The following is a 27,899-nucleotide window of genomic DNA, read 5'->3' as shown; positions in this document are numbered from 1 at the left end:
TCTTACTGTCTGGCGGGATGTTCGTCTCATAGATTCTCTTTGATGTTGCCTCTGTAGATGGACTTTCCCCGTAGCTGATTCCTGGCCTTCAGAGTGCAGCGATCAGCATTGCCGATTACTCTTGTGTGCAGCAGTTCTTTCATGCTTTCAGTCTCCTGGAGGAACCACTAGGGAGGGATGGCTTTAGGGAGTTAAGGAGGTGAAAGATCTGGTCCTGGCAGCAGAAAGCCTAGAATAGGGCTCCTGTGGCAACAAAAGAACGTTTTTCTGCACCTAACGCTGCATTCCTACGCAGAAGGAGCACCGCACGTGTTTGCTAGGTTAAATGGGACAGATTGAACCCTGGGACACAATCCCTCAGGAGAGAATTCTGTGCCGGCTGGCTGCAGGTCAGCGGGCTGAGCAGGAGGGGAGGTTCACTAACCTCTTGTTCTCCGCCAGCTCCGCTCACACCGTCACAATAGCACTCCAGGGTACGGAGTTCCCCACGCCCAGAATTGCAGCTTCCCAGGTTCTCCCTCCAGATAGGAGCTGTGGCTGCTGATAAATACACATACAAAGATGTGAGGACACTGCACCTCTGGGGTCCCTCCTGTCCTGACCCGTAGTGCTCTGACCTCAGAGTCCAGGCTGACCCCAAGCCCGCATAAGCCAGCCCTGAGCCCCCCTTTGAAAGACATGTCCCCATCTTCCTTCTCCCAGAAAGTTTGCCTCAGACACAGGACGTGTTTGCAGCTAAATAAGTCGCTTCAGTCATGTCCGACTCTTTGCAACCCTATGGACCATAGTCTGCCCAGCTCCTCTGTCCATGGGATTCTCCAGGCAAGAATTCTGGAACGGGTTGACATGCCCTCTTCCAGGGGATCTTCCCGAACCAGGGATCGAATTCACATCTCTTGTGTCTCCTGCACTGGCAGGCGTGTTCTTTACCACTGGCACCAACTGGGAAACCCCACTTATTCATAAATGACTTATCACAGTTACAGTTAAATGATTCTTTTTTTAATGACTAGTTCTTAAAAGTATTAACAGTTTTTTAAAATTTATTTATTTTAATTGGAGGCTAATTACTTTACAATATTGTCGTGGCTTTTGCTACACATTGACATGAATCAGCCATGGGTGTCCATCTCTTCCCCATCCGGAACCCCCTCCCACCTCCCTCTCCATCCCATCCCTTGAAACCTTTCTATTTTGTACCTTCCTTACCATTTGTAAGCTGTTTGTACGTTGTAGGGAGGGCTCCTGGCCCTGTGTGACATGACCTTCTACATTGTTCTGACCGTTGGTCATCACCACCAATACCACCCTGTCCAGGAGCCATGCAAATTGTTTTATCAGGAAGAGACAGCAGGGGAAAACCCAGCTTGCATTCTCTGCGTCATCCTCCCCACCCGTGTGGTCAGCAGCCCTACTTGATGCCCCCGGTGACACGTAACTTTCCCAAGGTCTCCCGGCTGATTAGAAATGGACCGTGGACTCAGATCTGTCTACCTTACGTCAGCCCGCAATTAACCACATTGACTCCAGAGCACAGGTGGCTCCAAAGGTGCCGCATGGTCCACGTGACACAGACTTTAAACTTCATTCTTTTCCTCACCAGCTCAGATCAGATGATATGAGAGCAGTTTTTGACTCAGGAATTGGGGAAACTTGGATCAGAAAGAAGCCTTATTAACAATAACCCGTCACATCTCTACACCATAAACCGGGGTGTGAATGATGTAGAATATAGTAGGATTGGTCTACACGAGAAAGTTTTCCTCACTTATACATCAGCAAAGCCCCAAAGGCAAAATACGCTTTACAGTGCTGATGTCAAGAGTTTTTCTTTGTTTTGAACAAGAAAGCTGAAAGGTGAGGCTAGTGATACTGGTGAATTTCTTGTATGTGCCCTATGTGGCAGTAATTCGTACGCGTGGTGTACGTGCAGCCATATTGTGTCTGTGTGTCTGAGAAAGCATCTTTCACCTACGTGTAAATACCCCTGAAGTGTTTATGCAGCCGAGGGGTGAGTCCAGGCAGAACCACTCTGGGGAACTCCCTCGTCTCGATCAAGGCTATTTACAGTCTAGCGTTGAAGTGGTTCGTTCAGCAGGTATTTCTCAAGAGCCTCCTGTCTGCCAGGCCTTCTCTTCTGGCCAGGGACTCAGCAGGGAACAAAACACACACAGACTCTGCCCTCGAGAATTCCACGCTGATGGAAAACAGGCAGGGGGAGCAATGGTATTTGCGATAAGGACCTGAAGCCATGGCTCCTCGTAGCCTGCAGTTGGGATCATGCCTGCGGGTCTCAGAGTGGGGGTGGGGTGAGGGGCAGGGAGGGGACAGTCAGCGGAGGCCTCTCCACCACTGCCCGGTCTGCTGACGCCCTGGGTCCTAAATGGTGTTCAAATCCTGCCTCCCCTCCCGCCCACCCCTACCCTGCCTTGTTTAAGAGGCAGGTAAGATCTTGTTGTAGGGCTGGAACAAATGTGAATACAGGTCAAAATTAGGAGGGCAGAGCCTCTGAGTAAACGAGTTCCTGGTGTTTTCCTGTACCAGAAGAGAGAAAGTTTAGGGAAGATGGATACATGTTGATGGATACAGGCTTCCCTCGTGTCTCAGTGGTTAAGAATTAGCCTGCAATGCAGGAGACGCAGGAGACTCGAGTTCGATCCCTGGGCCAGGAAGATCTGCTGGAGAAGGAAATGGCAACCCACTCCGGTCTTCTTGCCTGGAAAATCCCACAGACAGAGGAGCTTGGGCTACAGTCCATGGGGTCGCAAAGAATCGGACATGACTGAGCGACTGAAGAGCAGCAACATAGACACATACGCAGGCAACCAGACCGAGGGCCCCGGAGCTGGAACAAGCCACGGCTGATTCTGTGTCGGCCCTGGGTCTTGTTTTGTATCCACTTGCAGAGATAGTAGAGAAGCAGACTTCTCCGTTGCCCCGAAGCCAGGCCCCGTCCCCCGCTTTCCTGTGGCCACGCTGGGAGGCAGCTCAGTCCCGGGCCCCCACCAGCCTCTTCCATGTCATCCAGGGTTCTCTGCATAGAAACTGGGTGTCCCCCCAACCCCCGGCCGAGCAGGTGCTGTGTGTGACCCACACCCGACCGAGCGGGAACCCCATGTTCCTCCAGAGGATGATTAAGTTGTGTGTTCTGAGTGGCCGCGGGTCGGGAGCTGGGACAACACTGCCTTCTTGCAGGGGGGCCGCTGCTGGCCGCACTAACCTCTCCTTCCTCCCTGAGCTGCACCCGGCTGACCTCGCCGCTAACCGGGGCGTCTGTCATGTGGCCCCCCTTCTCCTCGCTGACCTGTTCCTCTGTTTCTGTCTCTGTGCCCTGCGGCCAGCTGGGTGGGCAGGCTTCAGAGCTCAGCGGCCACTTCAAGTCCAGCTCCCGCGCCTCCTCCAGAGCCAGCTCTGCGCGGGCCAGCCCAGTGGTGAGTGGGTCTCTCTCTCTCTGGCCCCTGTCCCCTCCCTTCCTTCCCTGCCTCCTGCCCTCAGACCCTCATCCTCTGACCCCCAAGAAGACCCCTCCACCCCAGCCTCCAGACACCTGAACCCGTGAGCAAGCCGGAAGGCGTTCCATGGTTTAGTCCAGGTCTCAGTTTAAAACATGGGATCGGGGAAGATCCTTCCAAATTTAGAAAAGGACGGTTCAGTGAGATCAGAACTGCCCTGCTCAGGCTTCTGAAGGACCATCTCGGAAGCCTCTGACGGGCCTTCCTGGGAAGGGGGAGCTTTGTGTGGTGGGGAAGAAAGGCAGCCGTGTGCATGGATGTGTTGTTTTTTATGATTTAAAAATGGGAAGGATTCACTTTTTAATTTTTTTGTATTTGTCCAAGTTAACTTTTTTTCTAACTTTTATTATAGTTGATTTTTTACAATGTGGTGTCAGTTTCTGCTGTATAGCAAAGTGAATCAGTTATGCATCTACCTATATCTATTCTTGGTTAGATTTGTTTCCATACAGGTCATTACACAGTGCTGAGTGGAGCTCCCTGTGCTACGCAGGAGGCCCTTATTAGTCATCCGTTTTATAGGTAGTGGTGTGTGTATGTCAATCTCAAACTCGCAGTTTATCCCTCTGCCCAGGTTTCCCCGCCAGTAACCCAAGGTTTGTATTCCACATCTGTGAGTCTGTTTCTGCTTTGTACATAAGTTTGTTTGTACCACTTTTTTAGATTGGAGGATTCACCTTTAACCTCTGTTTGGAACGTTGTCCATTCTTGGACCTGACGGTTTTTAGGGTAGAGTGAGTGCCACGCACCCCGGCCCTGCTCCATCCCCCTCGACACCCTGGGTTCTCTGTTCAGAGCCTGGGAAACCGACCTCAGAGCTGCTCTGCTGTCTGTCACTCGGCACGAGATGAGCCCAGGGCCCCATCAGAGAACAGGGGCCCTGCCATCTAGTCCCCCATCACTTAAGTCTCATTGTTGTGTGTGTTTCCCCCGGTCTTGGGAATTTTAGACAGTGTCACCGCATCTGATGGTTTGTAGGAGGCAACTGTGTTGTTCTTTTGACCACAAGCGATTGGCAGGCCAGTTTTGTGCGAGGGACATGTAGGGTGGGGGCTGACGCAGTGCCAGGGGAGGGGCGTTCCGTGGGCAGGGGCCAGGGCTGCATGCTGAGCCACACCTTGGGGCTGCCACACTGAGGGCCAGGGCCCCTCCCGACAGATCCTAGGCGGAAGAGGCGCAGATTGGCAAAGCTGGTCTCTTTCCTCACCCCTGCATCCTAGAGGAGCTTGACTGAGGCTCTTAAGACTCACACAACCCTGCTGTTACCTGTCTAAAGTTTAGGGAGTCTTCCTGGTCATCAAGCAAAGACGTGGGGGCGAGTCACCTCCTTGCCCAGGTGTGCCTGTGGGCTTTGCTGCTTTGTTTTTTAAACTAGATGCTGCCTTTGAAAGCCAGGAGGTTTCTCACCCCATGCAGCTTATCTGCAGCTCCTGGGGGAGCAGGCCAAGGGATCGCTTTTGCAGACCGAGCGCATGTTGCTGAGTCGGGGACCTCCATACCCCCACGCCTGCCCGGCTCTGCCTGCTGCCAAGACCAAGGCCGGAGGCATCCCTCACTGGGCTGTACGGGTGCTTTCCTGATAGGAATGTTCGCTCCACCGTTTGCATATCAAGGGTGCAGAAGCAGAAGGCAGATAAGGAACCTGAGTGTTAGAACAGAAGAGCCTGTTTCTCTGTGGAAATGAAGGCTGCCCCCTCTGTGAGCCCCCGTCCCCCCAGCAGTGAGGCCACCCCCTCTGTGAGACGCCCCCACCATCCTCACAGTCCTATGAGCCCCCCGTCCCCCCAGCAGGGAGGGGAATAGAAGCCATGTCCTGACCGTGCTGAGGTGGGGCAGAGGGAACGTGGGGTGGCAGACACCCCCAGAGCCCCCTGCTTACTGCCGCACCCAGGACCCGTCAGGCAGGGACAGGAAGACTTTGAGCTGCTCAGTGACACGTGAGTACGGTGGTCAGACATGGAGGGCCGCTTCTCCTGATGTGACAGACGTGAGCGGAGGGCAGCGTTTGTGAGCTCAGGACTCCACCAGCAGCAGCCCGTGCCTGCGAGCGCCGGCCCGCCTCCACCTCCGGGCCCGCGGTCGCGCGTTTCAGACACACCCAGCCGGAAACCTGCGACCTGGCAGGAGTCACGTTTTGCATGATGACTCTAATGTGGAGACGCTCATCGTCGGGTGTGATACTCCCTTGTGCTCACCTTTTGGGAAAAATGAAAGTTCCCGGTTGTCAGAAGAGGCTGAGTCTGGCCTGCCCGGCACGGCTTGGTGGGGCAGGCGGCTGTGAACGGTGCTGGTTTGACCACTTAGTGTTTATTCGGGCTTCAGGATGAAGCCACAGAGTAGCAGCTCAGTCAAGCTCCCCAGACCCAAGAACAACAGTGAAGGCCGCTCGGTCGTGCCCAGCTCTTTGTGATCCCGTGGACTACACAGTCCATGGAATTCTCCAGGCCAGAACACTGGAGTGGGTACCCTTTCCCTTCTCCAGGGGACCTTCTCAACCCAGAGATCGAACCCAGGTCTCCCATACTGCAGGCTGATTCTTTTCCAGCTGAGCCAACAGGGAATCCCAAGAATACTGGAGTGGGTAGCCTTTCCCTTCTCCAGGGGAGCTTCCCCAACCAGGAATCGAACTCAGGTCTCCTGCACAGCTGGCTGATTCTTTTCCAGCTGAGCTATCACAGAAGCCCCAAGAGATGGAAACCAGATACAAGTTCTTCTGTCATCTGCTTCCTAAACCTGAAAACAGTTTACTCAGAATATGGGTTTAGTGGACCCAAGAGAGGTGAGCGTTCACCTCGCCGGTGCCCCTGGGGCCTGATAACGAGAGGTGGGCGTCTCTTGGTAACTGCGGGACCTAGCCACACCTGCCCCACCGCCTCTTGGTCTTTTGAGAGCCCTGGGTTTGCAAGACTCCCAGGGACTTGACTGAGCTGAACCTTGAGTTCACTGCACACAGGTCATCGGTCCAGTCTCCGCTCTCCCCTGAGTCATCTGCTCACTTATAAAGGTCACTGACTCAGGTTGGCACAGTCAGTGAGCAAAGGCCAGCATCTGGGCCCTCACGATGCAGGGGGACCTCAGAGCTGAGGACGCCTCTGTGTGAGGCCCTCAGGCGGCAGAGACACTCTGGCTGTGCGGGGCAGTTCCCCAGGGCATGTGGTTACAGTGGCTCTTGGCTATGGGAAGGCCAGAACATGGGCAGCACCCTTGGCCTCTGCAGAGTCCGGAGGATGCAGCTGAGCTAGCCCTTGGCTCTGTGTTTCCAGAGCTCAGTCTCTTCCTTGGAATCGGCTCATTTCTATTTTCTGAGTTCTGGGCGGTCCCATCACTGGAAAGGGGTGGGTGTTTGTATTTTGGGCTTGCGAGACTGGCAGGGTGTAAGTGGGTGTACTTGGCCACGTTGACTGGAAAGAGGCCAGGAAACTTGTGCTCAGACTCCTCTGGCGCTCCTGCCTGGCAGGGAGGAGCCGCGGGGGCAGGCGGAGCCCCAGGGAGAGGACCCTAGGGGTGACTGACTGTCCCCACCTGGCCTCTCAGAGGGACGCAGGGCAGGAAGGGAGGAGGGATTCCAGGAACCCAGGCTAAAGTTCACAGCTCTCATTCCTGGCTGGGGACACCTGGTCAGGCATACCTGCCTGAGCTCTGCCTGGAAAGATGGGTAATTGATACGCTTGAAACATAAAAACAAGAAGAGATTTGAGCTGATAACCTGTTTCTCCTGGGGTGAATTTTCCAGGGGTGGGAGTGTTGTCCACCATGGCTCATGGGGAATGTCCCCAGCTGTGATCCGCAGCAATATGGCCCCAGGAGGGTGGCATGAGCCAGGGCAGGGGACAGGAAGGAAGCAGGAGCCGTGTAGGGGCGGCTCTCGGCGGCTCTAAGTGTGGGTGGCAGGCTGGTGCCCTGGGGGGTGGGCGAGGGGAGCATCATCCGAAAGCAAAGTAACCAGAATGAGGGAGGTGACGGCTTGTCCCGCTTTGAGAAAACAGAGATGTGTCCGCATCCCAAGGGTGCCCCACCCGCTGGTCCTCCAGCCTCAGGGGGAGCAGAGAGGACCCCCGCCCCGTCTCAGGAAGGCACCCGCTTCTGGACCTCACGCTCACTGTCACATTCTGTGGGCGAGCTGTGTTTCCTTCTCTGATGAGCCTGGACTCTTCCTCTTGAGGAAGCTGGTTCATTCAGCTGGTGTTTATTTAACGTTCCAGGCACAGGGCTGCAGGGGGAAGACATACACCTGTCCCCAGCAGGGACGCACAGGCCGGGGAGGCAGACCTCAGCGCGTGGGCGAGATGCAGCATAGGACTCAGGGCACAGGCTCCGAGGTGGGGGTGGCGGGGAGAGGGTGCTTCTGGAGACCTGGACTCAGGAGGCTGGATGAGCCAGGCCTGGAAGGGCCAGTGCAGCCGTGTCCCCCGCGCCTCAGGGTCCCACGCGGACCCCGTGGGGCTGCCAGGGCTCTGAAGCACCCTCGGGGTGTCCTGCTCGGAGCCCAGCTTCACGTGCTGCTGTGCTCACAGAGAAGCTGAGTGGTGAACGGGAACCTCGGCCCTCCATGAGCCAGGAAAACAAAAGGCTGTAGTGACTCATGTTCAGGTCTCGTAAAGAGGTGAGGGCAGGAACCGGGTGGAAAAAACAGGTCTTGAGTTATGAACACAATAGCTGAAGGACGAATCATCCGGATGAGGTCAATATTATTGGATTGAAAGCCAAAGGTCTCCAGTCTAGTGGTAGGCTCCACTGCTGTTCACGTTTGTGGGCTGTTTTCTGAGCGGTGTTCACTGCTGTCCGCTGGTTTCTCGAGAGGGAACCTGTGGTGACCTGCTTCTGTCTGTGTTCCGTTTCCTGCCTGGGGGCTGGACACCACGAGGAGAAGTTCCTTTGTCCCCAAACTATTGACTCGGGTCGCCCTGCGCCCACATACTGGGCTCTGTCTCCAGGAAGGTGGGCAAGTCAGGTGGCGATATGCCAAACCTGGAATTTAAAACCTCACCAGACACGATACTTAAGTGAGCCTACATGGTAAGCTCACTTAGACACTGTTTTAGAAAGTTGGAATTAATAAAATATTTACTGTGCTACTTTAAGCTTTTGTTTTTGAAAGGAAAAAGTGAAAGTGTTAGTCGCTCAGTCACATCCAGCTCTTTGAGACCCTGTGGACTGTAGCTTGCTGGGCTCCTCTGTCCGCGGGACTCTCCAGGCAAGAATACTGGAGTGGGTAGACATTCCCTCCTCCAGGGGATCTTCCCAACTCAGGGATGGAAGCCAGGTCTCCTGCCTTACAGGCAGGCTCTTTACTGTCTGAGCTGCCAGGGAAGGGAGAGTTGACATAATTTAAAATGTCAAAGAAATTTTTCCGAAGTGATTATCTCCCAAAGATTTTTTTTAATTGTTACTGAAATGCTGTTGCTTTACAATGTTGTATGAGTTTCTGCTGTACAGCATAGTGAATCAGCTATGACTATAGCTCCTTTTTTGGGGGTGGGTTTCCTTCCTGTTTAGGTCACAGCACGGAGAAGAGTTCTCTGTTCTTTGCAATAGGTTCTCATCAGTTCTCTGTTTTATACAGAGTAGTGTTCAGTTCAGTTCAGTCGCTCAGTCGTGTCCGACTCTTTGCGACCCCATGAACCACAGCACGCCAGGCCACCCTGTCCATCACCAACTCCCGGAGTCTACCCAAACCTATGTCCATCGAGTCAGTGATGCCATCCAGCCATCTCATCCTCTGTCGTCCCCTTCTCCTCCTGCCTTCAGTCTTTCCCAGCATCATTGTCTTTTCCAATGAGTCAGCTCTTTGCATCAGATGGCCAAAGTGTTGGAGTTTCAGCTTCAACATCACTCCTTCCAATGAACACCCAGGACTGATCTCCTTTAGAATGGACTGGTTGGATCTCCTTGCAGTCCAAGGGACTCTCAAGAGTCTTCTCCAGCACCACAGTTCAAAAGCATCAATTCTTCGGCGCTCAGCTTTCTTCACAGTCCAACTCTCACATCCATACATGACCCCTGGAAAAACCATAGCCTTGACTAAACGGACCTTTGTTGGCAAAGTAATGTCTCTGCTTTTTAATATGCTATCTAGGAGAAGGAAATGGCAACCCACTCCAGTATTCTTGCCTGGAGAATCCCAGGGATGGGGGAGCCTGGTGGGCTGCCGTCTGTCTATGGCGTTGCACAGAGTCGGACACGACTAAAGCGACTTAGCAGCAGCAGCAGGTTGGTCATAACTTTCCTTCCAAGGAGCAAGCATCTTTTAATTTCATGGCTGCAGTCACCATCTGCAGTGATTTTGAAACCCCAAAAATAAAGTCTCTCCCTGTTTTCACCGTCTCCCTGCCTATTTCCCATGAAGTGGTGGGACCTAGTGGTGTGCGTGAGTGCATATACGTCAGTCTCAGTCTCCCAGTTCTCCCCACCCCCCTTTCCTTCCTTGGTGCCCATATGTTTGTTCTCTCCCATAGATTTTATTTTTTTTTTTTTTTTTTTTTTTTTTTTTTTTTTTTTTTAAAGAAGAAACATCACTTGGTCAAGATTTATTTCAAGGCCTGAAAACACTGACTAATCGAAAAAGGCCCTACTGCAATTTCTTATAATGTATAAATACTTAATATAAAATTTTTTAAAAAATGTAGACACTATTAACTAACTTCTAAACCACACACTATATGATTTTCAAAAGCAAGTTATTTAACAAGACATAAGGTGATAATATCAAACAATTTTCACACTTAATGAAGACATAACCAGCAGCAAGCTATTCAACCACAAATGTTTTTTACACTTTTCATGTTGTTTTTAACTGTGTTTCAAAGAGTCACTGATAATCAAGGCTTCTATCAAGTATAGGATTTCTAACATTAAATTACATCTAAGTATTTCTATAAAGAAACGAAAAAGATACAGACTACATTGTTTGCCATAAATTCATACATCAAAATGAAAAACAATCCAACTGCTTTTACTCATGGTTCCCCCTTCTCCAACATTAGCTTTAGATGTTTCTCCAAATATTATATAAACAGCTTTGTTCTAATTAGTTCTCTCATTTATGCAGATTAGGAGAAAATGATTTTATAATGAGTTATCTTTAAAATTACCATTTAGATACTTATGCCCCCAACCCCCTCCCCAAACCTTGTGTTAAAGTGGACAACATTACAATGTGCTACAAAACCCAAAACAATCTGTAGTCTCAACTTCCTAAATATCCCAAATATCTGTTTTTGTTCTGCTAATATAAACAGAAGTCTTGAGTGGCTAAAAATCATTTCCTAGTAGTCAGCAGGAGGAAGAAATGCATAGCATGAACATTATTTAACTGAAACTTTATTACTTATGCCTTCCCCCCAACCACAAGCACTCTTTAGCCTTAAATTACATTGTGTGCACACAACTACAACAGTTTATATTTGCTCAGAAACATATAATCACATTAAAAATAAGTAACTTTCTACTTCATAGTTCAGTTGGCTTTTAATAAGTTTTTTTCTCTGGTGGAGGGGAAATAAGTATCTTACGTTAAGAAACTGGTATATATAAATGAACGGCTTTGTGCTCATTTAAACTTTGAGAAAACCTAGAGATGAAGTTTGGGGGTGTTTTTTCTTAAATGCAAGAGATATGCAACTTCACCACTGTTCATATAGTGAAGGGGTGGAATGGCAGATACAGAGGCAGATGAAACTCTACAGTTTGTAAATGGAAAAACTGATGTTGACTATTGGTTACAGGAAACAAAGGTTAAAGAAAAATGTTGAAGAATATCTACTCTTAAAAAGAAAGAAGTGCTATACAACACAAAAATGAGACCTAGAGATAAGAAAAACACTCATTTTACTGTTTTAAAAGAAAAATAAAAGGCAGGGAGTCTAGACTAATTAGAACTGAGGCAGCTGCAACGAAAAATGGAACACAGTACAATGATTTGAGGCCTTAAAGGAAATGACTAATTAAAATGAAATTTCACCAGTCTTCATGTCTTTAATAATACATAAATGCCCAAAATATAAAAAATATGAAGCCTGGATTTTCCCCTTAAGTTTATAATAAACTGTCAAACCTCTGCTTAATACAGTTACTTTTATAAGCTTTCTGATCAGCAGAGCATGCTATACAAGTACACAGATGCTAGAATTTTACCATGAGAATTATTGTTCTCATCTCAAACTAATGACCTGCCTGTTACCCATATTTATACATATTTCATTTCCATTATAAGACACTTAAGACCTTTCTAGTGGTATATTTTAATCAACATACAACATAAAAATCTTGATTATTTTTAAAATAAACTTTTTTAGTACTGTGACATGATGGGTTTAATTGAACAGTTGGAACATAGTATGGTAACTACATTGCACTATTTAAACTAATTCACAGCTGTAGGAAAATGTTTGTTTTTTAAAATATAACCAAGATAAGACTGCAGAGTTATGAGCAGTAAAATATTAGAAAACAGTGAATGAATAAATAAGGTGATTTTTCCGTCAGTGGCCATTCATTATCTTGCTTTTAGGAACCTGGAAGAATTTGTCTTCTTTGAGTTTCAAATGTTCTGGTAAATCTAGTCGTTTCTTAGCTTCTTCGATATCACCTTGAATTGCTGAAATAAGTGACTCATGGATTTTTTAGTATTCTTGTAGTATGGGTTCCATCCTATGCTCACCACCATCTTATGGACATCTCCGTTTCCAACACTGGCCCAACCATAATAAATGCCAGTAGATATATCAGCTGGAAGATTATCTACTACTTGTTCAGGAAAGTTAGCTGTAGGGATGCCCAACTGCTTCGAGCCGCGGCCGAAGCCCCGCACCACTTGGCCGCGGCAGAAATACGGCAGGTGCCTCATGACGCCGTCCGCTTCAGGTTCCGGCTGCGGCCGCGACCGCGAATCCGGCGGGGCCGCCGTGGAGGCGGTGCCCGGACCCCCCGGACCAGCCGGGGGACACGTGAGGGAGCTCGGCCGGCCCGCCGGGCGGGCGAGCGGACGGGCGCACAACGGCCGAGCGGTACGGACTACACGCCGCCGCGAGAGCCTCACGCCCGCTGACCCAACAGAAGGTGCCGGATGACTCAGAGGCTGCGTCTGGGCCTCCCATAGATTTTAAAAGATGCCCTTCTACACACTCTATTGTGATATGCATATTTCAAAGCCTGTTCCTGTGACGTTTTCACCTCCGCCTAAGGTGTTTAGTATTGCTCAGGAAATGAGAATGAGTTAATAGGCTGCAAGATCCGTGGTGCCGCCACCCTGTCTGGGACGAGGAGGTGGAGTCTGCAGGGTCCCATGGCTTGTCCCGGGTCCCGTGCGGCCGTGACTGCGGCATGTTGGGGTGTGGATTGCCCACAGCATCCTCTGGTCACTGTGTGCAGCAGCCGCAACGGTATTTGAAAGCCCTCCATCTATTCTGTTTCTTTGCATATTACTTTCAAAGATAAAGTGCTATGCTTTATGTCAACTTAAACTCACTGTTGGGGTTCCTTGCTTGCCTGTTCGTTTTTTTAGGGGCGGTCAGAGGCGCCCTGCCCCACCAAGCCTCCCTGGGCACCTCCTCCTCCGCGCGACACAGGCTGCCACCTGGTGGCAACTCGAGGGGCTGCAGTGGCAGCACACTAGGCCAGTCACTTGTGACCCCATGGACTGCATGCCTCACGCCAGGCCTCCCTGTCCTGCACCATCTCCCGGAGCTTGCTCAGACTCGTGTCCATCGAGTCAGTGATGCCATCCAGCCATCTCATCCTCTGTCACCCCCTTCTCCTCCTGCCTTCAATCTTTCCCAGCATCAGGGTCTTTTCTAATGAATTGGCTCTTCATATTCAGGTGGCCAAAGTATTGGAGCTTCAGCTTCAGCGTCAGTCCTTCCAGTGAAGATTCAGGGTTGATTTCCTTTAGGTTGGACTGGCTAGATCTCCTTGCAGTCCAAGATACTCTCAAGGGTTTTCTCCAACACCACGGTTCAAAAGCATCAATTCTTCAGTGCTCAGCCTTGCTATGGTCCAACTCTCACATCCGTACATGACTCCTGGAAAAAATCAGCACCACTTTTCTCTCTTTAATTGATGTACAGTTGATTTACATTGTTGTGTTAATTTCTGCTGAGCAACAGTGATTCAGTTATATATGCATATATTTTTTTTCAGATTCTTTTCCCTTGTTATTATAAGGTGCTGATATAGGTCCCTGTGCTACACAGTAGATACTTGTTATCCATTTTGTATATAGTAGTGTGTGTGTGTATGTTAATCCCAACCTCCGAATTTATTCCTACCCACCACATTTCCCTTTTGGTAACTATAAGCTTGTTTTCTTATTTTTTAAAAAATTTTATTGAAGTGTAGTTGATTTACACTGTTGTGTTAATTTCTGCTGTACAGAAAAGTGATTGTTTTATATATGTATTATATATATATATATATATATATATATATATTCTTTTTCATGTTCTTTTCCAAAACTATTGAATGCAGTTTAGTTGTCTACAGTAGGGGCTTCCCAGCTGGCTCACTGGGAAAGAACCTGCCTGCCAATGCAGGAGACACAGGAGATGTGGGTTCAATCTCTAGGTTGAGAAGGTCCCCTAGAGGAGGAAATGGCAAAGCACTCCAGTATTCTTGCCTGGAAAATTCCAAGGACAGAGGAGCCTGGTAGACTATAGTCTATAAAGTTGCAAAGAGTAGGACATGACTCAGTTACTCATGAGCGGTGGAAAAATTACAGCCATTGTCTCCACTGCTTTCTCTTGCTTGGAGGCCAAGGTTCAGTTCAGTTCAGTCCAGTCGCTCAGTCATGTCTGACTCTGCGACCCCATGAATCGCAGCACGCCAGGCCTCCCTGGCCATCACCAGCTCCCAGAGTTCAAGGTTAGTGACAGGCAAAAGCAAAGCCCTGCGTGGTTGCGCCTTCCAGCCCCTGGAGCCCTGGTTATACCCTCACGTTCTGGTCGCAGGTACTGTGGTGGGTGAACGAGGCTGGTGCCGTCCGGTCTACACTCGGTTCTGCACGCAGTGTGGGAAAGCCTGTCGAATCAATCTGTTCAGATTCAGATCATTCACAAACCACCTTCCTGTGGAAGCTGTGAAAGTTGAAACACCACACAGCGGACCTCAGCCAGGCACTGTGAGCTGTCCACAGGCCACCCGTGTGGCACCAAGAGTGTCCGCGAGTCCCACAGCACCTAGTGTTTGAATCACAAAAGAAGCCAGTGCTTTATCTTCGTATTCTCTTTCCCCATAAATCCAGATTCTCCGTTTAATGTGTTTCCATATTTAACATGCGTCCATTTTCTCCTCCAGGTTGAAGAGAGACCGGAAAAAGACTTCACTGAAAAGGTAGAGAATTTCTGTAGAGCTTTCTATGATGTCCTGTAGAAACCAGAGGGCCCCCAAATTTATACGTGAAACTGACCAGGAAATATATTGCTTGATCTTGAGTAAAGAATTTCACCACGGAGTGAAGTGGACTAGTGAGTGACTCCCCAACCAGCATCACCACCTTTGGGGGTCACTTCCCAGTGTGTGTTTAAATCTTGCAGAACAGTGAAGGAATTCAATCATGGGCCCAGGCGTGGAGCTCACAGTTAATCCAGACAAACCTCTAGCATTCATGAGGCCCCTTGAGATGAGGCCCCTCTCTTTGTGGCTCGCCATAAACTCAGCAAAGATTTTCCAATTTGGAGATTGACTGCAAGTAAAGGAACCATCCTGGTAGACTGAGAAGCTGTTCTGGTTTTTGCTGAAATCCCATTTGCTCTTTGCCACGTCGCAGGGGTCTCGTAGCCTGCCCGGCCTGTCTGCAGCCACGCTGGCCTCCCTGGGTGGGACTTCCTCTCGGAGGGGCAGTGGGGACACCTCCATCTCCATTGACACCGAGGCTTCCATCCGGGAGATCAAGGTAAGGCTCTCTGCTTAACACGTGAGCCAGAGAAACCATTTGTGGAAAGCAGTCTTGAAGTAAAACAAGAGCGAGTTTGTAAATTCCCAGCTCTTTCTTCTCAGTTAGGTCTTCCCTGGCTCTCCTAAGCTCCGTGTTCCAGTAACAGCAGGGTCCAGCCCAGTTCTGGTGTCCTGCAGGGACACCCTGAATTTCCTGCCCCAGCGGTGCTCACCTGCGCTGGGATTCCTCAGCTCCCCGGGTACAGCTGGGCAGGAGCCGTACCACGCTGCCCAGAGGCGCTCAGCCCCCTCTGCACGCAGGGCAGGCGCAGACACTCCCGTCTTCAGCGCTGGAACATGCTGGTCACAGAGTCCTCATCACTCCCAGGGGCCCCACCCTGCCCTTGGAGCACCCGCGCCCTCTGCCTGCAACACGCCCTCCCTCCCCCACTGTAACTGGCTTCCAGTCGACCCTGGCACGGCATTTTAGCGATTTTTTTCCTGCTCCCACTGGAATGTGTACACTGTTCTCTGTTACATCTCAAAACGGAGCGTGTGACAGAGAAATAGCTTCTGCTTGTCAGAGCACCTGGGGAAGCCCCATCTGGACAGGAGGCCGGGCCGAGGGAAGGCTGAGCCACCAGACCTCGTGTCCCCCAGAGAGAGAGCCAAGGCCAGCGAGGTGCTTCCAGGTCAGGCTTGGCCTCGTTTATGGACACGCTCTCTAGTAATGAAAGCTGGCTGCGAGAGAACCAGCCACCCCTGCTGCTGTCTGAACTGCGGGGTGTCATTTGCCAGGGAGCCCAGAGCATCGAGGCCGGCGGGGGACCAGCTTCCCTGCAGACCCCTTCCATCTCCCCTGCTTTCTAGAAGTTTCCGATCGCTCTTCCTGAAATGTCCCCACCCCCGAACCACCCCTCCTGGGCTCCTGCAGGCTGGGGCGTCCTTCCCTGCCCTGAGGCAGCGTTTGCTGCAGTCACACTCTGTCTCTGTGCTTGGCTCGAGCCTCATCCCCTTGATCAACAAGGATTTACTGAGATTGCAGCTCATACCGGACACCAACCCCCAGGAATGTGGGGGTGGACCAGGCAGGAAGGCAGAGACCTAGCGCTCCATAAGGATTGGGGCAAGGCTTTGCTGGTTTCCGTCTTCAGTATCTTGCTCTGTATGTAGCACAGAGTAGATCTCAAAAGAGCTTGAATGAACTGTTAAATGTGAGCAAATTAACTTGTTGCATTCTCAGAAGCTCATTTGCCTGTTTTATAAAGTTGCATCAAAATATATGAAGACATCTACGTCTGATAAAGTTGCATAACATATGAGACACATGGAAATTTTCATCTTTGTAGTATTGAAATTCATCTTATTTTTCTTTTAATACTTAAAAAGATGAAGAGAAGATTGCTGCTAAGACTACCCAACTAAGGGAGCTGCCTCTCCTCTGTGGTCTCTGTCCTTTTTTTTTTTTCCCCCTTTGACATCATTTGCCTTTTTTGCCGTTTCCCCCAGGAACTCAATGAGTTAAAGGACCAGATTCAGGATGTAGAAGGCAAATACATGCAGGGATTGAAAGAGATGAAGGTACCAGCTTACAGAAGCATGGGCTTATGGAATTAATCCAACTTAACTGTAAAAACCCTCCAGAAAGCCTTCAGATTGCGTGCTTGCTCTAAAGGGGCTCCAGACTGCAGACCTCAAGGTGGCGGCAGTGCTGGAAGCCTGGGTGTGTGTGTTCCTCGTTTACCCAAAAGCAGCTTTTAAGCCAAGACCTGAAAATCGTAACTCACTAGAAAAACTTACTAACTCGTTTTCCTGATGCACGTCCTTTACTCACTGTCCTCCCACCCGAGTTAAAACCACCTTCTCATTTCCCACACAAATTATTTGCATCCTGAGCCATTTTACTAATGGAAGCAATGTCTGAATATGTATCATCTTGAATTTGTTTGAGCAAATACCGGGTACTTTTAGAAGGTGGAGTTACTGTGTTGTGCCAACAGGAAATTGAGTTGCCAGGCTCCCTGAAGGTGAGGTAGGGAGTCAGGGGCTGTTCTCTGACTTCACTGGGCAATGAGAGAGGGTAAATCTGTGCCTTCCTTTTCAACGCCCAGGAAAGTACCCCTGAGACAGTCTGAGTTCAGTATCCCAGGGGGGCCAAACCACATGACTTATCACTTGCTTGTTTGTGACCTCTGTGTGTGTGTGTGTACTAAGTCGCTTCAGTTATGTCCAACTCTTTGTGACCCCGTGGATTGTAGCATGCCAGGCTCCTCTGTCAACAGGATTCTGCAGGCAAGAATACTAGAGTGGGTTGCCAGGCCCTCCTCCAGGGGATCTTCCCGACCCAGGGATCGAACCCACATCTCAGTATGTCTCCTGTGTTGCAGGCGGGCTGTTTACCACTAGCATCCCCTGGGAAGCCCTGTGACCTCTCTGTAGGGTGGGATTAAGATTCTGGCTTTCAGCTCCGGGTGGGGCTGAGAGGGGAGCCAGGGAAGCAGCCCAGGGATCATAGGCCCCACCCAGAGGTGCCCACCCTTCTGCAGCTCTGGGTCCTTTGCTGCCCTCTGTTCTCCTGGGGTCGCTTTCCCCTGATCTGTGTTCCGGGACCCACACACTGCTATACCCTGTGGCCTGCCCTGCCAGGGTGTGAGCGTGTTTATTTTGGAGGCTCTTTCCTTCATTGTCGTTTCAAAGGAACGGCGTTTGCCTTTCCAGGACCTGCCCAGGGAGGCCTGAGGAGCTTGTTGAGTTTTCCTCTGCGTTGCAGATGTGAAATTGCCCTTAAGCCTCTCCTGGTTCCTCAGTCGCCATGGGGACAGTGGGTAGCTGGTGGCAGGGGTTCTCTCGCCCCTCCCACCTCACACTGGCGCTGTCCCAGGTGCTGATCACATGTCTGGAGTGGTCACGTCAGGCGCCTGTTGAATAGCCCAGCCCAGTTCAGAACCCACAGCTGGACTCTGCTGCCTCTGTGACCAGCGCCCTTTCCACCTGGGGTCCCCCTCGTCCTAAGGACTGTAAATTACTTTCATCTCCAGACACAGTTAATAACTAATTTTCCAAGCCTCGAGAATTTGAGCAAATTAAAAGGAGGACTTTCTGGGCAATCAAAACTTGCTGTGTTTCTTCTTCTGATTCATTTGCTCTAAGAAGTAAAATGTAAATTTAGAGCTGAGTTTTTGGGGTGTTGCTAAAAATGCTGAACTGATCCGTGTTTTTATTTTCTTTCTACAATTTCAAAACCTGACCTGGTTTCTGCAGGACTCACTAGCAGAAGTTGAGGAGAAATATAAGAAGGCTATGGTTTCCAACGCTCAGCTAGACAATGAGAAGACGAACTTCATGTACCAGGTCGACACGCTAAAGGACATGCTGCTGGAGCTGGAAGAGCAGCTGGCGGAGTCCAGGCGGCAGTACGAGGAGAAGAGCAAAGTACGTGCCCCCCGTGCAGGGAAGAGTGACTGTGTGTGTGTAAATGGCGTGTGTGAGGGGGGGAGCGTACACATAAGTGATACACGCAAGGATGGGAGGATGTATATGTGTGTCCATGTATATGTATAGCGAAAGTCACTCAGTCGTGTCCGACTCTTTGCGACCCCATGGACTATATACAGTCCCTGGAATTCTCCAGGCCGGAATACTGGAGTGGGTGCCTTTCCCTTCTCCAATACATATGTATACACACACACATAAATATAAGGCTTTCTGAGTGGCTCAATGGTAAAGAATCTGCCTGCAATGCAGGAGATGGGAGTTTGATCCCTGGATCAGGAAGATGCCCTGGAGAAGGGAATGAATGGCAGCCCACTCCAGGACTCTTGCCTGCGAAATCCCAGGGACAGAGGAGCCTGGTGGGCTACAGTCCATGGGGTCACAAGGAGTTGGACATGACTTAGCAACTAAACAACAGCAAGAATATATATACATATATTTGGTATATATAAGGATGGTAGAATATATATAAATGATATATGTGAGGATAGAGTATATGTGTAAATGGTCTATGTAAGAATGGGAGAATATATATACACACACATATATATATATGGTGTATGTAATTATGGTAGAATATATGCATATCGGACACGACTGAGCGACTGAACTGAACTGAACTGATGGTATTAATATATATAAGGATGGGAGAATATATATATGATATATGTAAGAATTGGAGAATATATATATATGGTATATTTAAGAATCAAAAGATATATGTGTGTACATATATATATTTGATATATAGTATGAATCTACATACATATTTTATATATGTATTTATACATGTTTATGTATATATTTGTATGTATATAGTTTTTTAAAAAGCAGTCATTCTCTACTTGCCCTGGAAGCCCAAACATCTAAGAATAAGAATACCATGCTTTTTGCTGAGGTACTTGATATATTGATATGCAAAATTTCTATATGTAAACTAGAAACAATTTTACTAGGAGGACACTTGTGTTTTTTGCATGTAAGGTAAAATCATAACCGTGGAAAAACCTGCCTCCAAAAGACCCAGAATGCTTGAATGAGGCATAATTAGATGCTTCAAGATTTTCCTGTTAATATTTATTTCTGGATTTTTATTTTGTTATCTCAACACCAGAGAGAAATAGTTGCAAGTATCAAGGATTTTAGGGAAATTATATTCACTAATTTTCTGCTGATTGGAAGAAAAAACACAGGTACTCCATTTAAGAATTAAACACCTTCCTCAATCTCAAAAAAGAGGAGAATCTTATTTGGGCTTTCATTAAGAGGCACTGGAGTTAATGAGTTAATTTATGACATCAACAAAAGGCATAAGCATGTGTGGAAATTAATGGCAACAGGTTTGACTTGGTAAAGGCCAAACTTAATTGTTCTTTGTGAGACAGAGAACACGAATATTTGTTTTTCATATTTTAAGGAATTAGTTTTCTTCTCAAATCCTAGAGTATTGACCAGCTTCTAAGAGTTGCTGAGATAAATAGAAAATCTAGTTTGTGAGTGTCATCATCTTTTTTTCTAACTGGTTATATCCTCTAAAGGGCTTCCCCAGCGGCTCAGCTATAAAGAATCCACCTGCCAATGCGGGAGATATGGGTTCAGTCCCTCGGTCGGGAAGCTCCCCTGCAGAAGGAAATGGCAACCCACTCCAGTACTCTTGCCTGGAAAATCCTGTGGACAGAGGAGCCTGGTGGGCTACAGTCCAGAGGGTTGCAAAAGCTTCAGACCTGACTTAGCGACAAAATGACAACAAAAATATCCTCTAAATCCAGGAGTTAAACCCAAGGTGCCGTTAACAACTCCAAGGCCTCTTTATTTCACTGCTGTGGTTGAGTTAGAAGCTGAAGAAGAATTTTGTCTATGAAGTCCCTGATAACTGAATGCTGAAATGAAGGAGAAACTTTCCATGAGACCTGATGTCATGAAAGCTTCCTTTGAAACTGATTGACAGTTTAGGAATGGAGAGCATATTCTGAACCCCACTCAGGCAGACGAGTACTTAACACATTCCAAATACTCCTAGCATGCCCTCACTTAGGCATCAGGAAGTAGACCAAGAGACCCCAAATCTAATTCCAGAGAAGTGGAGTAACCCTGGAACATTGCTCCAAAGTGGGGATCACAAACCAAGCAAAACCCAACAGACAGGTCCTTGGTTTGGAGGGTCCAGTCAGCCCCGAACTCCAGAAAATGAGTGTGCTCAGGATGCCACAGTGAGCTAAGGTCCAGTCCCTTCTAGAATAGCCAGGTAAACACATCTAGGGAAGGTGTCCCCTGCTGTCCCTGAAATCCTGGGAAACACCATGGACAGAGGAGCCTGCCAGGTCCATGGGGCTGCGAGAGTTGGACACGCAGCTGGTTGGGTACCAGACCATCATCAGGGACTGTGCTGCTGTACTGGGCTGAGCAGAAGACACAAGAGCCGTAGTGCCTGGGTGTGGGGGTGCGTTTCGTACAGGCGAGAGTCGCACTGGGGGAGTGGCTTTGTGTTGACAAGTGCTTTATGTCCCCTTGCCCCTATTTTGTCTCTAGGGTACAGAGCTGGCTATCTATTGTTAGTGAGATAAACGTGCTAAAGTAGACTACATTTACCCCCTTTTTATCCCAAAGAGTATTCACTGGCATATTTCAAAATCAGGGATAATTTTATTATCTGTTGTTGTTTAGTCAAACGATAAGTTGTGTTAGACTCTTTAGTGACCCCATGGACTGCAGCACGCCAGGCTTCCCTGTCCTTCACAATCTCCCAGAGTTTGCTCAAACTCCTGTCCATTGCGTCTGTGATGCCATCCAACCATCTCATCCTCTGTCACCTTCTTCTCCTCCTGCCTTCAGTCTTTCTCAGCATCAGGGTCTTTTCCATCAGAGTCTTTTTGGCTCTTTGCCTCAGGGGGCCAAAGTATTGGAGCTTCAGCTTTAGCATCCAATACTCGGGGTTTATTCCCTTTAGGATTGACTAAGGGACTCCTTAGTCAATGGGTTTGATCTCCTTTCAGCCAAGGGACCCTCAAGAGTCTTCTCCAGCACCATAATTTGAAAGCATCAGTTCTTTGGCGCTCAGCTTTCTTTATGGTCCACCTCTCACATTCGTAAGTGACCACTGGAGAAACCAGAGCTTTGATTTTTGGGACTTTGTTGGCAAAGTGATGCCTCTGCTTTTTAATATGTTGTCTAGGTTTATCATAGCTTTTCTTCCAAGGAACAAGCATTCTTTTAATTTGTTGGCTGCAGTCACCATCTGCACTGATTTTTATTTTTATCATCAGCCTTTTACAAATTTAATTGTCAGTCTTTTGCAATGGTGCCTCCTCCAGGTCTTCAGCCCAGACAACCCTGTGGACTTCAGCAGACACCCTGGAGAGGGACCCCTTCCAGGGCACTGCTTACCTTAAAGAAATCAGGAGACACTGTCAGTTGCATCAGCTCCTCAGGTTAATTTTATAGTAAATCATAGGGGTGTCTCCTAGAAAATCCAGAGAAATGGGCTCCTGTCGTTAAAAAAGCCTTGAAAACTGTGTTGACATAGTAGCAGGTGAAGGTCAATCATAAGAATGTGAACTAGGGGGACAGGAAAATGTGAGTCCACTGCAACTTGAATGTTCCTCTCCTCTTTTACAGGAATTTGAAAGGGAAAAGCATGCCCACAGTATACTCCAGTTTCAGTTTGCTGAAGTGAAAGAGGCCCTGAAGCAAAGAGAAGAAATGCTTGAGGTGAGTAACTTCCTTTTTTTCTTTTCTTTCCTTCCTTTTTTTTTTTTTTTAACTTGGGAGCATTTTGTTGGTTTACTACTGAAGTTAATCAGTTTTCTTGGACAGTTTTCTTGACTTCAGGTGAATTTTCTATGCCCATATAAGGAGGCAGCTGCTTTCATTAGAGCAGATTCTCTTTCGTTGGTGGTTTTGGGTTTGTTCGGGGATGTGTGGCAGAGAGAATAATGGCCCCCTAAGGTGTCCGCGTCCTAATCCCTGGAACTGTAAGTCACAGCAAAGAGGACTTTGGAGATGTGATTGAGGACCGTGCGATGGGAGTCGATCCCGTGTTGTCCGGATGGGCCCAGTGTGATGCTGGGAGACCTTATAAGAGGGAAGCAGAGTCAAAGGCAGATTAGGAGACGTGACCACGGGGTTGGAGGTCAGAGCCATGTGAGGGAGGGGCCACAGGCCAAACTGTGGGCACCCTAGGAGCTGAAAGGAAGCGGGGAATAGATTCTGTCCCCGCCCTGCCCCATCCCTGGTCTCCAGAAAAGACCCCAGGCCTGCCCACACCTTGAGGGCACTGCAAGACTTCTGAACTTCCGAGCCCTAGAGCTGTAAGAAAATGAATCTGTGTTGTTCTAAGCCACTGGATGTGTGGTTATTTGTTGTAGTGACAATAGGAAATTAATCCAGGCTTGATATTTTTTTTTTTAATCTTTTTAACTTGATTAGAACTTTCACACCTGTCAGTGAGGATTTCACTCCAGGTTTTCTTCCTGCACTGGGAGCTGGGGAGCATCGTGAGAACAAACTCAGGACCAGCGAGCAGGCCTGGCGCAGGGCTCGCTGGGGTGCGTGCTGGCTGCAGGGCTGTCCGCGCCGCAGAGTGCCTCCCTGTCTAACCCTGTGTCTGCTTTCTTTCTGTCTGTCCCTATTCTTCAGGAAATCCGACAGCTACAGCAGAAACAGGCGAGTTGTATCAGGGAGATTTCTGATCTTCAGGAAACAATAGAATGGAAAGACAGAAAAATAGGGGTAGGACCCCCAAGCCTTTGGCATCTGTGCAAGTGGGCAGTCTGCCCAGCAAACTGAGCGCTCTCAGATTCTTTGGTTTCCCAAAAAGGCTTGTTTGAGTTTGCATGCGACCCCCAACGTGACACGAAATGAATAAAAGAGAGACTGCACGAACTCACCCAAATGGACGTTAACTCCAAATTGGAAGCTGACTTCCAGCCGGGGAGATTCTCGTTTTGTTGACACTCTGGGCCTCCGGCCTGCCTATGAGCAGCCAGATGCACGAGGTCAGAGGGGTGAGGAAGTGCACCTGGCGGGCCCACGTGGGGCTCAGACCTCTTGGGACGCCCTGTCGGTGTCGCCTGGGCTCCTTCTCAAAGGGCTTTGAGGAAGCGGCAAGGCAGCAGGGACGGTGCCCCTTGAAGCCCCACCTCGGGTCTCCCCGGGGAGATGTCACCGTCTCCCTCCCCAAGGAAAGAGGCAGTCCATCTGCCTCTTTTCAGCAGTGCTGGGTGGGCAGAGAGGAGCCCACTTAGTTAAGGGACGGTTGTGCTCTGTGATGCCAGACAGCTTCCAGACCATAGCAACTCACACCTCGCGGCTCTGACAACCATCTCTAGCCGTTAGAGCAGAGCTCGGCACTTTTCCGTCGTGAAGCTGCGCCTTGCCTTCACTCTGATACGCTCACCGACACTTACTGAGGACTTTGTGTGCATGTCTGTGTGTGCGCTGTGCTTGCTTCAGGACCACGCTATGCTTATCTGTGACAGCAGACACCGAGAATCAACATACAAAAATAGTCACATTGCTATTAAATAAAACAGTTGTCCCTGGGGCTTCATAAGCACGTCTCCATTTACCCCACCCTGAAATGGGTGCGTTGCTTCTGTTACTTCTCTGACGATGCTGTGAAGCCACAGACTGAGCCAGGAGAGGATGTGAAAAAGAGAGCATCCTTCAAAATACTGATGTCCTTCAGGGAAGCATGCACAGCGACATTTCTTGGCTGGCATAAACTGCGTGAAAAGCTTCACGCTCGCACTGTGCTTGTGTCTCTAAGCATGGTCTGTGGAATGTCTTGCCGATGTCAGCGTTTTCCTTAGTGTTCATAGAAGCCTCCCTCCTAGTCCTGCTTCTGAGGTCATCTGCTCACCTGTGCCTATCTATCTTCTCTCTCTCTGCTCCGCTACACACTCAGGCGTTAGAGAGACAGAAAGAGTTCTTTGATTCCGTAAGGAGTGAACGAGACGATCTTAGAGAAGAAGTAGTCACGCTGAAAGAGGAGTTAAAGGTATGAAGCCAAAGTATGGTTTAAAAAGAAAAAAAAGGCAACAGCAGCAGCTCCAAGATTCTCAAGAATGAGTGTGTGTGGACAGTGGTGTTCATTAATTTTATGATGTTGATTTTTGTTCCGTTAGTAAAATCAAATCGTGGGTTGACTGACTCCAGAGAGACAAGTGAAGTCTGTACATCCTGTGGGGGCATGCCCATTGCCTGTCAATGTTTACAAGCATATCTGATCTTGAAAGCAATTCTGATTTCCAAGAATTTCTTTTGATAAGCTGTCTAAGTTTTTTCTCAAACTCATTAGTAAATTCTCCACAACATTACTCCAAGTTAGAGTTAGCTCTTTGTTCCATATAAATACACATATCAAGGCTGGACCGTAAGGACCTTTCTAGCTGAACAGTGTACAGGTGTCACTAGTCAGACTGGGAGATCTCATGGACTGTTGGAAGCTTTATATCCTGTCTGGGCCACGTCTAGGGTCTTCTGCTGGCTGGATGCTGAGTGAAATAAACCAATAGGCAGCAGTGGGGTCAGAGCTCTGGGTGGACTCTCGGCACCATAGGAGGCAGTATTGAGTCTAGGGGTTGTAGTCACGGACTGGCTCCTGCGTTGCCAACAGAAACATCAGTGTCAGCTACTTAAAATCAAAGGTCAAGGCCAGAACTGTAAGCCAGCAGGGTCAGAGCTCAGAGTCACAGAGCTCCTCCTCACCAGGGTGTGCATACACATGGAGGGTTGGGGAATTCCTCCAAAGCAGAAGAGAAAGTGCTGTAGATGGCAGGAGGGCAGGAGGGAGAGGGTGGTTCAGGGTGAAGCGGGTATCCTGGCATTGTGAAGTGCAGCTGAGTTTAAAGTGCTTTGCTATGTGAAAGAAAGTGTGAGAGTGAAAGTCACTCAGTCGTGTCTGACTCTTTGTGACTCATGGACGATACAGTCCGTGGAATTCTCCAGAATACTGGAGTGGTAGCCTTTCCCTTCTCCAGGGGGTCTTCCCAACCCAGGTCTCCCACATTGCAGGCAGATTCTTTACCAGCTGAGCCACCAGGGAAGCTACGAAGTGAGCATAAATTGTATTTCTTTGGAAGACAGCAGACATTCCAGCCAAGGTTCACCACTCCTTTCAAAACACGTACATATATCTTTCTTTACCTCTGTGCCTCCTTTTAAAGAACACAACCGGGGTTCTAGAGGTCAAGACCCTTTTATGGCGATGTGCTTCACGTTCCACTTTCTGGCCACCTGCAGTTAAAAAGGGATGTTGGCTGAAAGCATTTTGTCACCAGCCCATTAAGACATGGATGGGAACATGTAAGAAAGAAGGGCCCTTGGAGGAAGACTTCCCAGACCTGTGTGTGTTGATGGAATATTTCCAGGGGTGGAGCCTAGCAATTCTCTATTTCTGTAGCATTTTCCTCTGCTTAGGGAAAAGTGAGGTTTCCTACAATTACTATTTATAAAATAAAGTTTAACCATGTATCACTTAGTGAGTATTACGATGAGCCTGTTTTTATTCCCAGAAACATGGAATAATACTAAATTCAGAAATAGCTACCAACGGAGAGACACCAGACACTCTGAACAGCATTGCCTCGCAAGGTTCCACAAAAATGACGAAGGAAGAGCTGAGCGCCCTCAAGGCGACGGGGGACGGGGCCCTCGGTAAGTTCGTGCTTCCCTCTGACCCTTCCGCCTTCCGGTCAGCCCTGGTCCACCTCCGTGCACTGGTGGAGCTGACTCGGTCACCACTGATCAATTAACCGTCACCCAGCATGCCCTGCATTCTGTCCTTCACGGGAACCTCCTCACCACCCAGTGCTGCCACCCACGCGTGCTGTCTGGCGTGTACTTCTGTTCATTGCTCACCACCAAAGGCTCAAGAATATGTTTCTTTTGCTTCTCAAAGCTACCAGTGAGACTGTGAATACACGGAAAATAATCTCAAAATTCAGTGACAGTGTTGACATTTCTATTAGGTTCTCCTTGGTTATGTGCCAAATATGGCGTTGTGACTTACTCTGTTACAGAATTGTCAAAAGAGCAGATAGCAGCGGCTGTACAGTGAGTTAGTTGACCATGTCTGCAAGCCGATGCTGCAAGGCCTGCGCACCGTTAAGCGTTTGGAGAGCCTGAGGTGCCTGTGGACAGTATAGATGGACAGGGAGCCCTGGGTGGTGGGGAGGTGGACAGGGAGCCCTGGGGTGTGAGTGTGGTCGGTGCGGACGGCTTTCCTTATAAACAAGAGTCTGAGTATGTCTGCCCATTTGTCAGAGGTGATGTTCCTTTGTATGTCCTGTTTTTACTTCTGAAAGAGTCTAAACTGAGGACCCAATAGGTAGTAGGAATGTGTAATACAGTTTGCAGATATCTGGAAAGATTCACCAGTTAGTATTTGTCATAATACCTGGCTTTGGTCAGCATCTGATGGACAGCCTGAAATTGTAGCTGGCAAATAAGGTCTCCCTTGCAACCGGTGATCAGTTGCGTTTCAGCTTCTCACGGTGAGGCTGGGACAAGGTCAGGGACCAGGGCTTTCATTTCCATTTGGAAGGTTCTCCATGGAAGTGGAGAAAACTGTAGGCCCAGCTTCCCAGGTCTGCCTTTCCAGAAGGTGCTTCATTATCTGATGGCTATTCAAGAACCACCACTCTTTTCAGTGTGTTGAAGTTACTGAAAGAAAGTAAACTGATGAATGTCCATCCTCCCTTTACGCTCCTACCTGAGCAGCTAGGATTCATCCTGCTGCTCTTATACATTTTATAAATCCTTGATAACTGCTGTGTAACAAACACTTAAAGAACTAGAAACATCTATTTTGTGTATCCACATAGTTTTGCATCGTATATCCCTGTTAGTAAAGAATTGTGGGAACTCCCAAATATGTAACATTTATTTTTCATTTGTATGTGTAATATTTAATTAATATAAAATGTACATTATAAAACAGACACAATGCTAGAGATTTTTAAGGGGTGAAGCAAAGGTGACTGTAAATGGAATCCTGCTTGTCTGTCCACTTTCCCTGGAGACTGC

At 48.6% G+C, this 27,899-nt stretch overlaps 1 protein-coding gene and 1 pseudogene across 50 annotated transcripts in view; one reads left to right on the top strand and one right to left on the bottom strand.

Moving 5' to 3' along the window:
• Window positions 1-27,899, top strand: part of LRRFIP1 (LRR binding FLII interacting protein 1) — a 161,930-nt gene that overhangs the window by 117,537 nt on the left and 16,494 nt on the right. For 28 of the 50 annotated variants that reach the window (XM_069584498.1, XM_069584520.1, XM_069584479.1 and 25 more), the window contains 9 exons: window positions 3,342-3,431; window positions 14,802-14,837; window positions 15,274-15,399; window positions 16,890-16,961; window positions 18,642-18,812; window positions 22,488-22,580; window positions 23,508-23,600; window positions 24,778-24,870; window positions 26,387-26,528. In XM_069584498.1, coding sequence (XP_069440599.1) covers window positions 3,342-3,431; window positions 14,802-14,837; window positions 15,274-15,399; window positions 16,890-16,961; window positions 18,642-18,812; window positions 22,488-22,580; window positions 23,508-23,600; window positions 24,778-24,870; window positions 26,387-26,528 — 916 coding nt within the window. The remainder of the gene's footprint in view (window positions 1-3,341; window positions 3,432-14,801; window positions 14,838-15,273; window positions 15,400-16,889; window positions 16,962-18,641; window positions 18,813-22,487; window positions 22,581-23,507; window positions 23,601-24,777; window positions 24,871-26,386; window positions 26,529-27,899) is intronic. The other 22 variants (XM_069584510.1, XM_070292398.1, XM_069584397.1 and 19 more) reach the window with 5 other exon arrangements.
• LOC138428374 (riboflavin kinase pseudogene) lies at window positions 9,969-12,607 on the bottom strand (annotated as a pseudogene).

Source organism: Ovis canadensis, chromosome 1 (genome assembly GCF_042477335.2).
Source record: "Ovis canadensis isolate MfBH-ARS-UI-01 breed Bighorn chromosome 1, ARS-UI_OviCan_v2, whole genome shotgun sequence".
NCBI classification, from domain to species: Eukaryota; Metazoa; Chordata; class Mammalia; order Artiodactyla; family Bovidae; genus Ovis; species Ovis canadensis.
The sequence above is the reverse complement of the archived record's forward strand: the minus strand, read 5'-3'. Positions and strand labels throughout refer to the sequence as shown.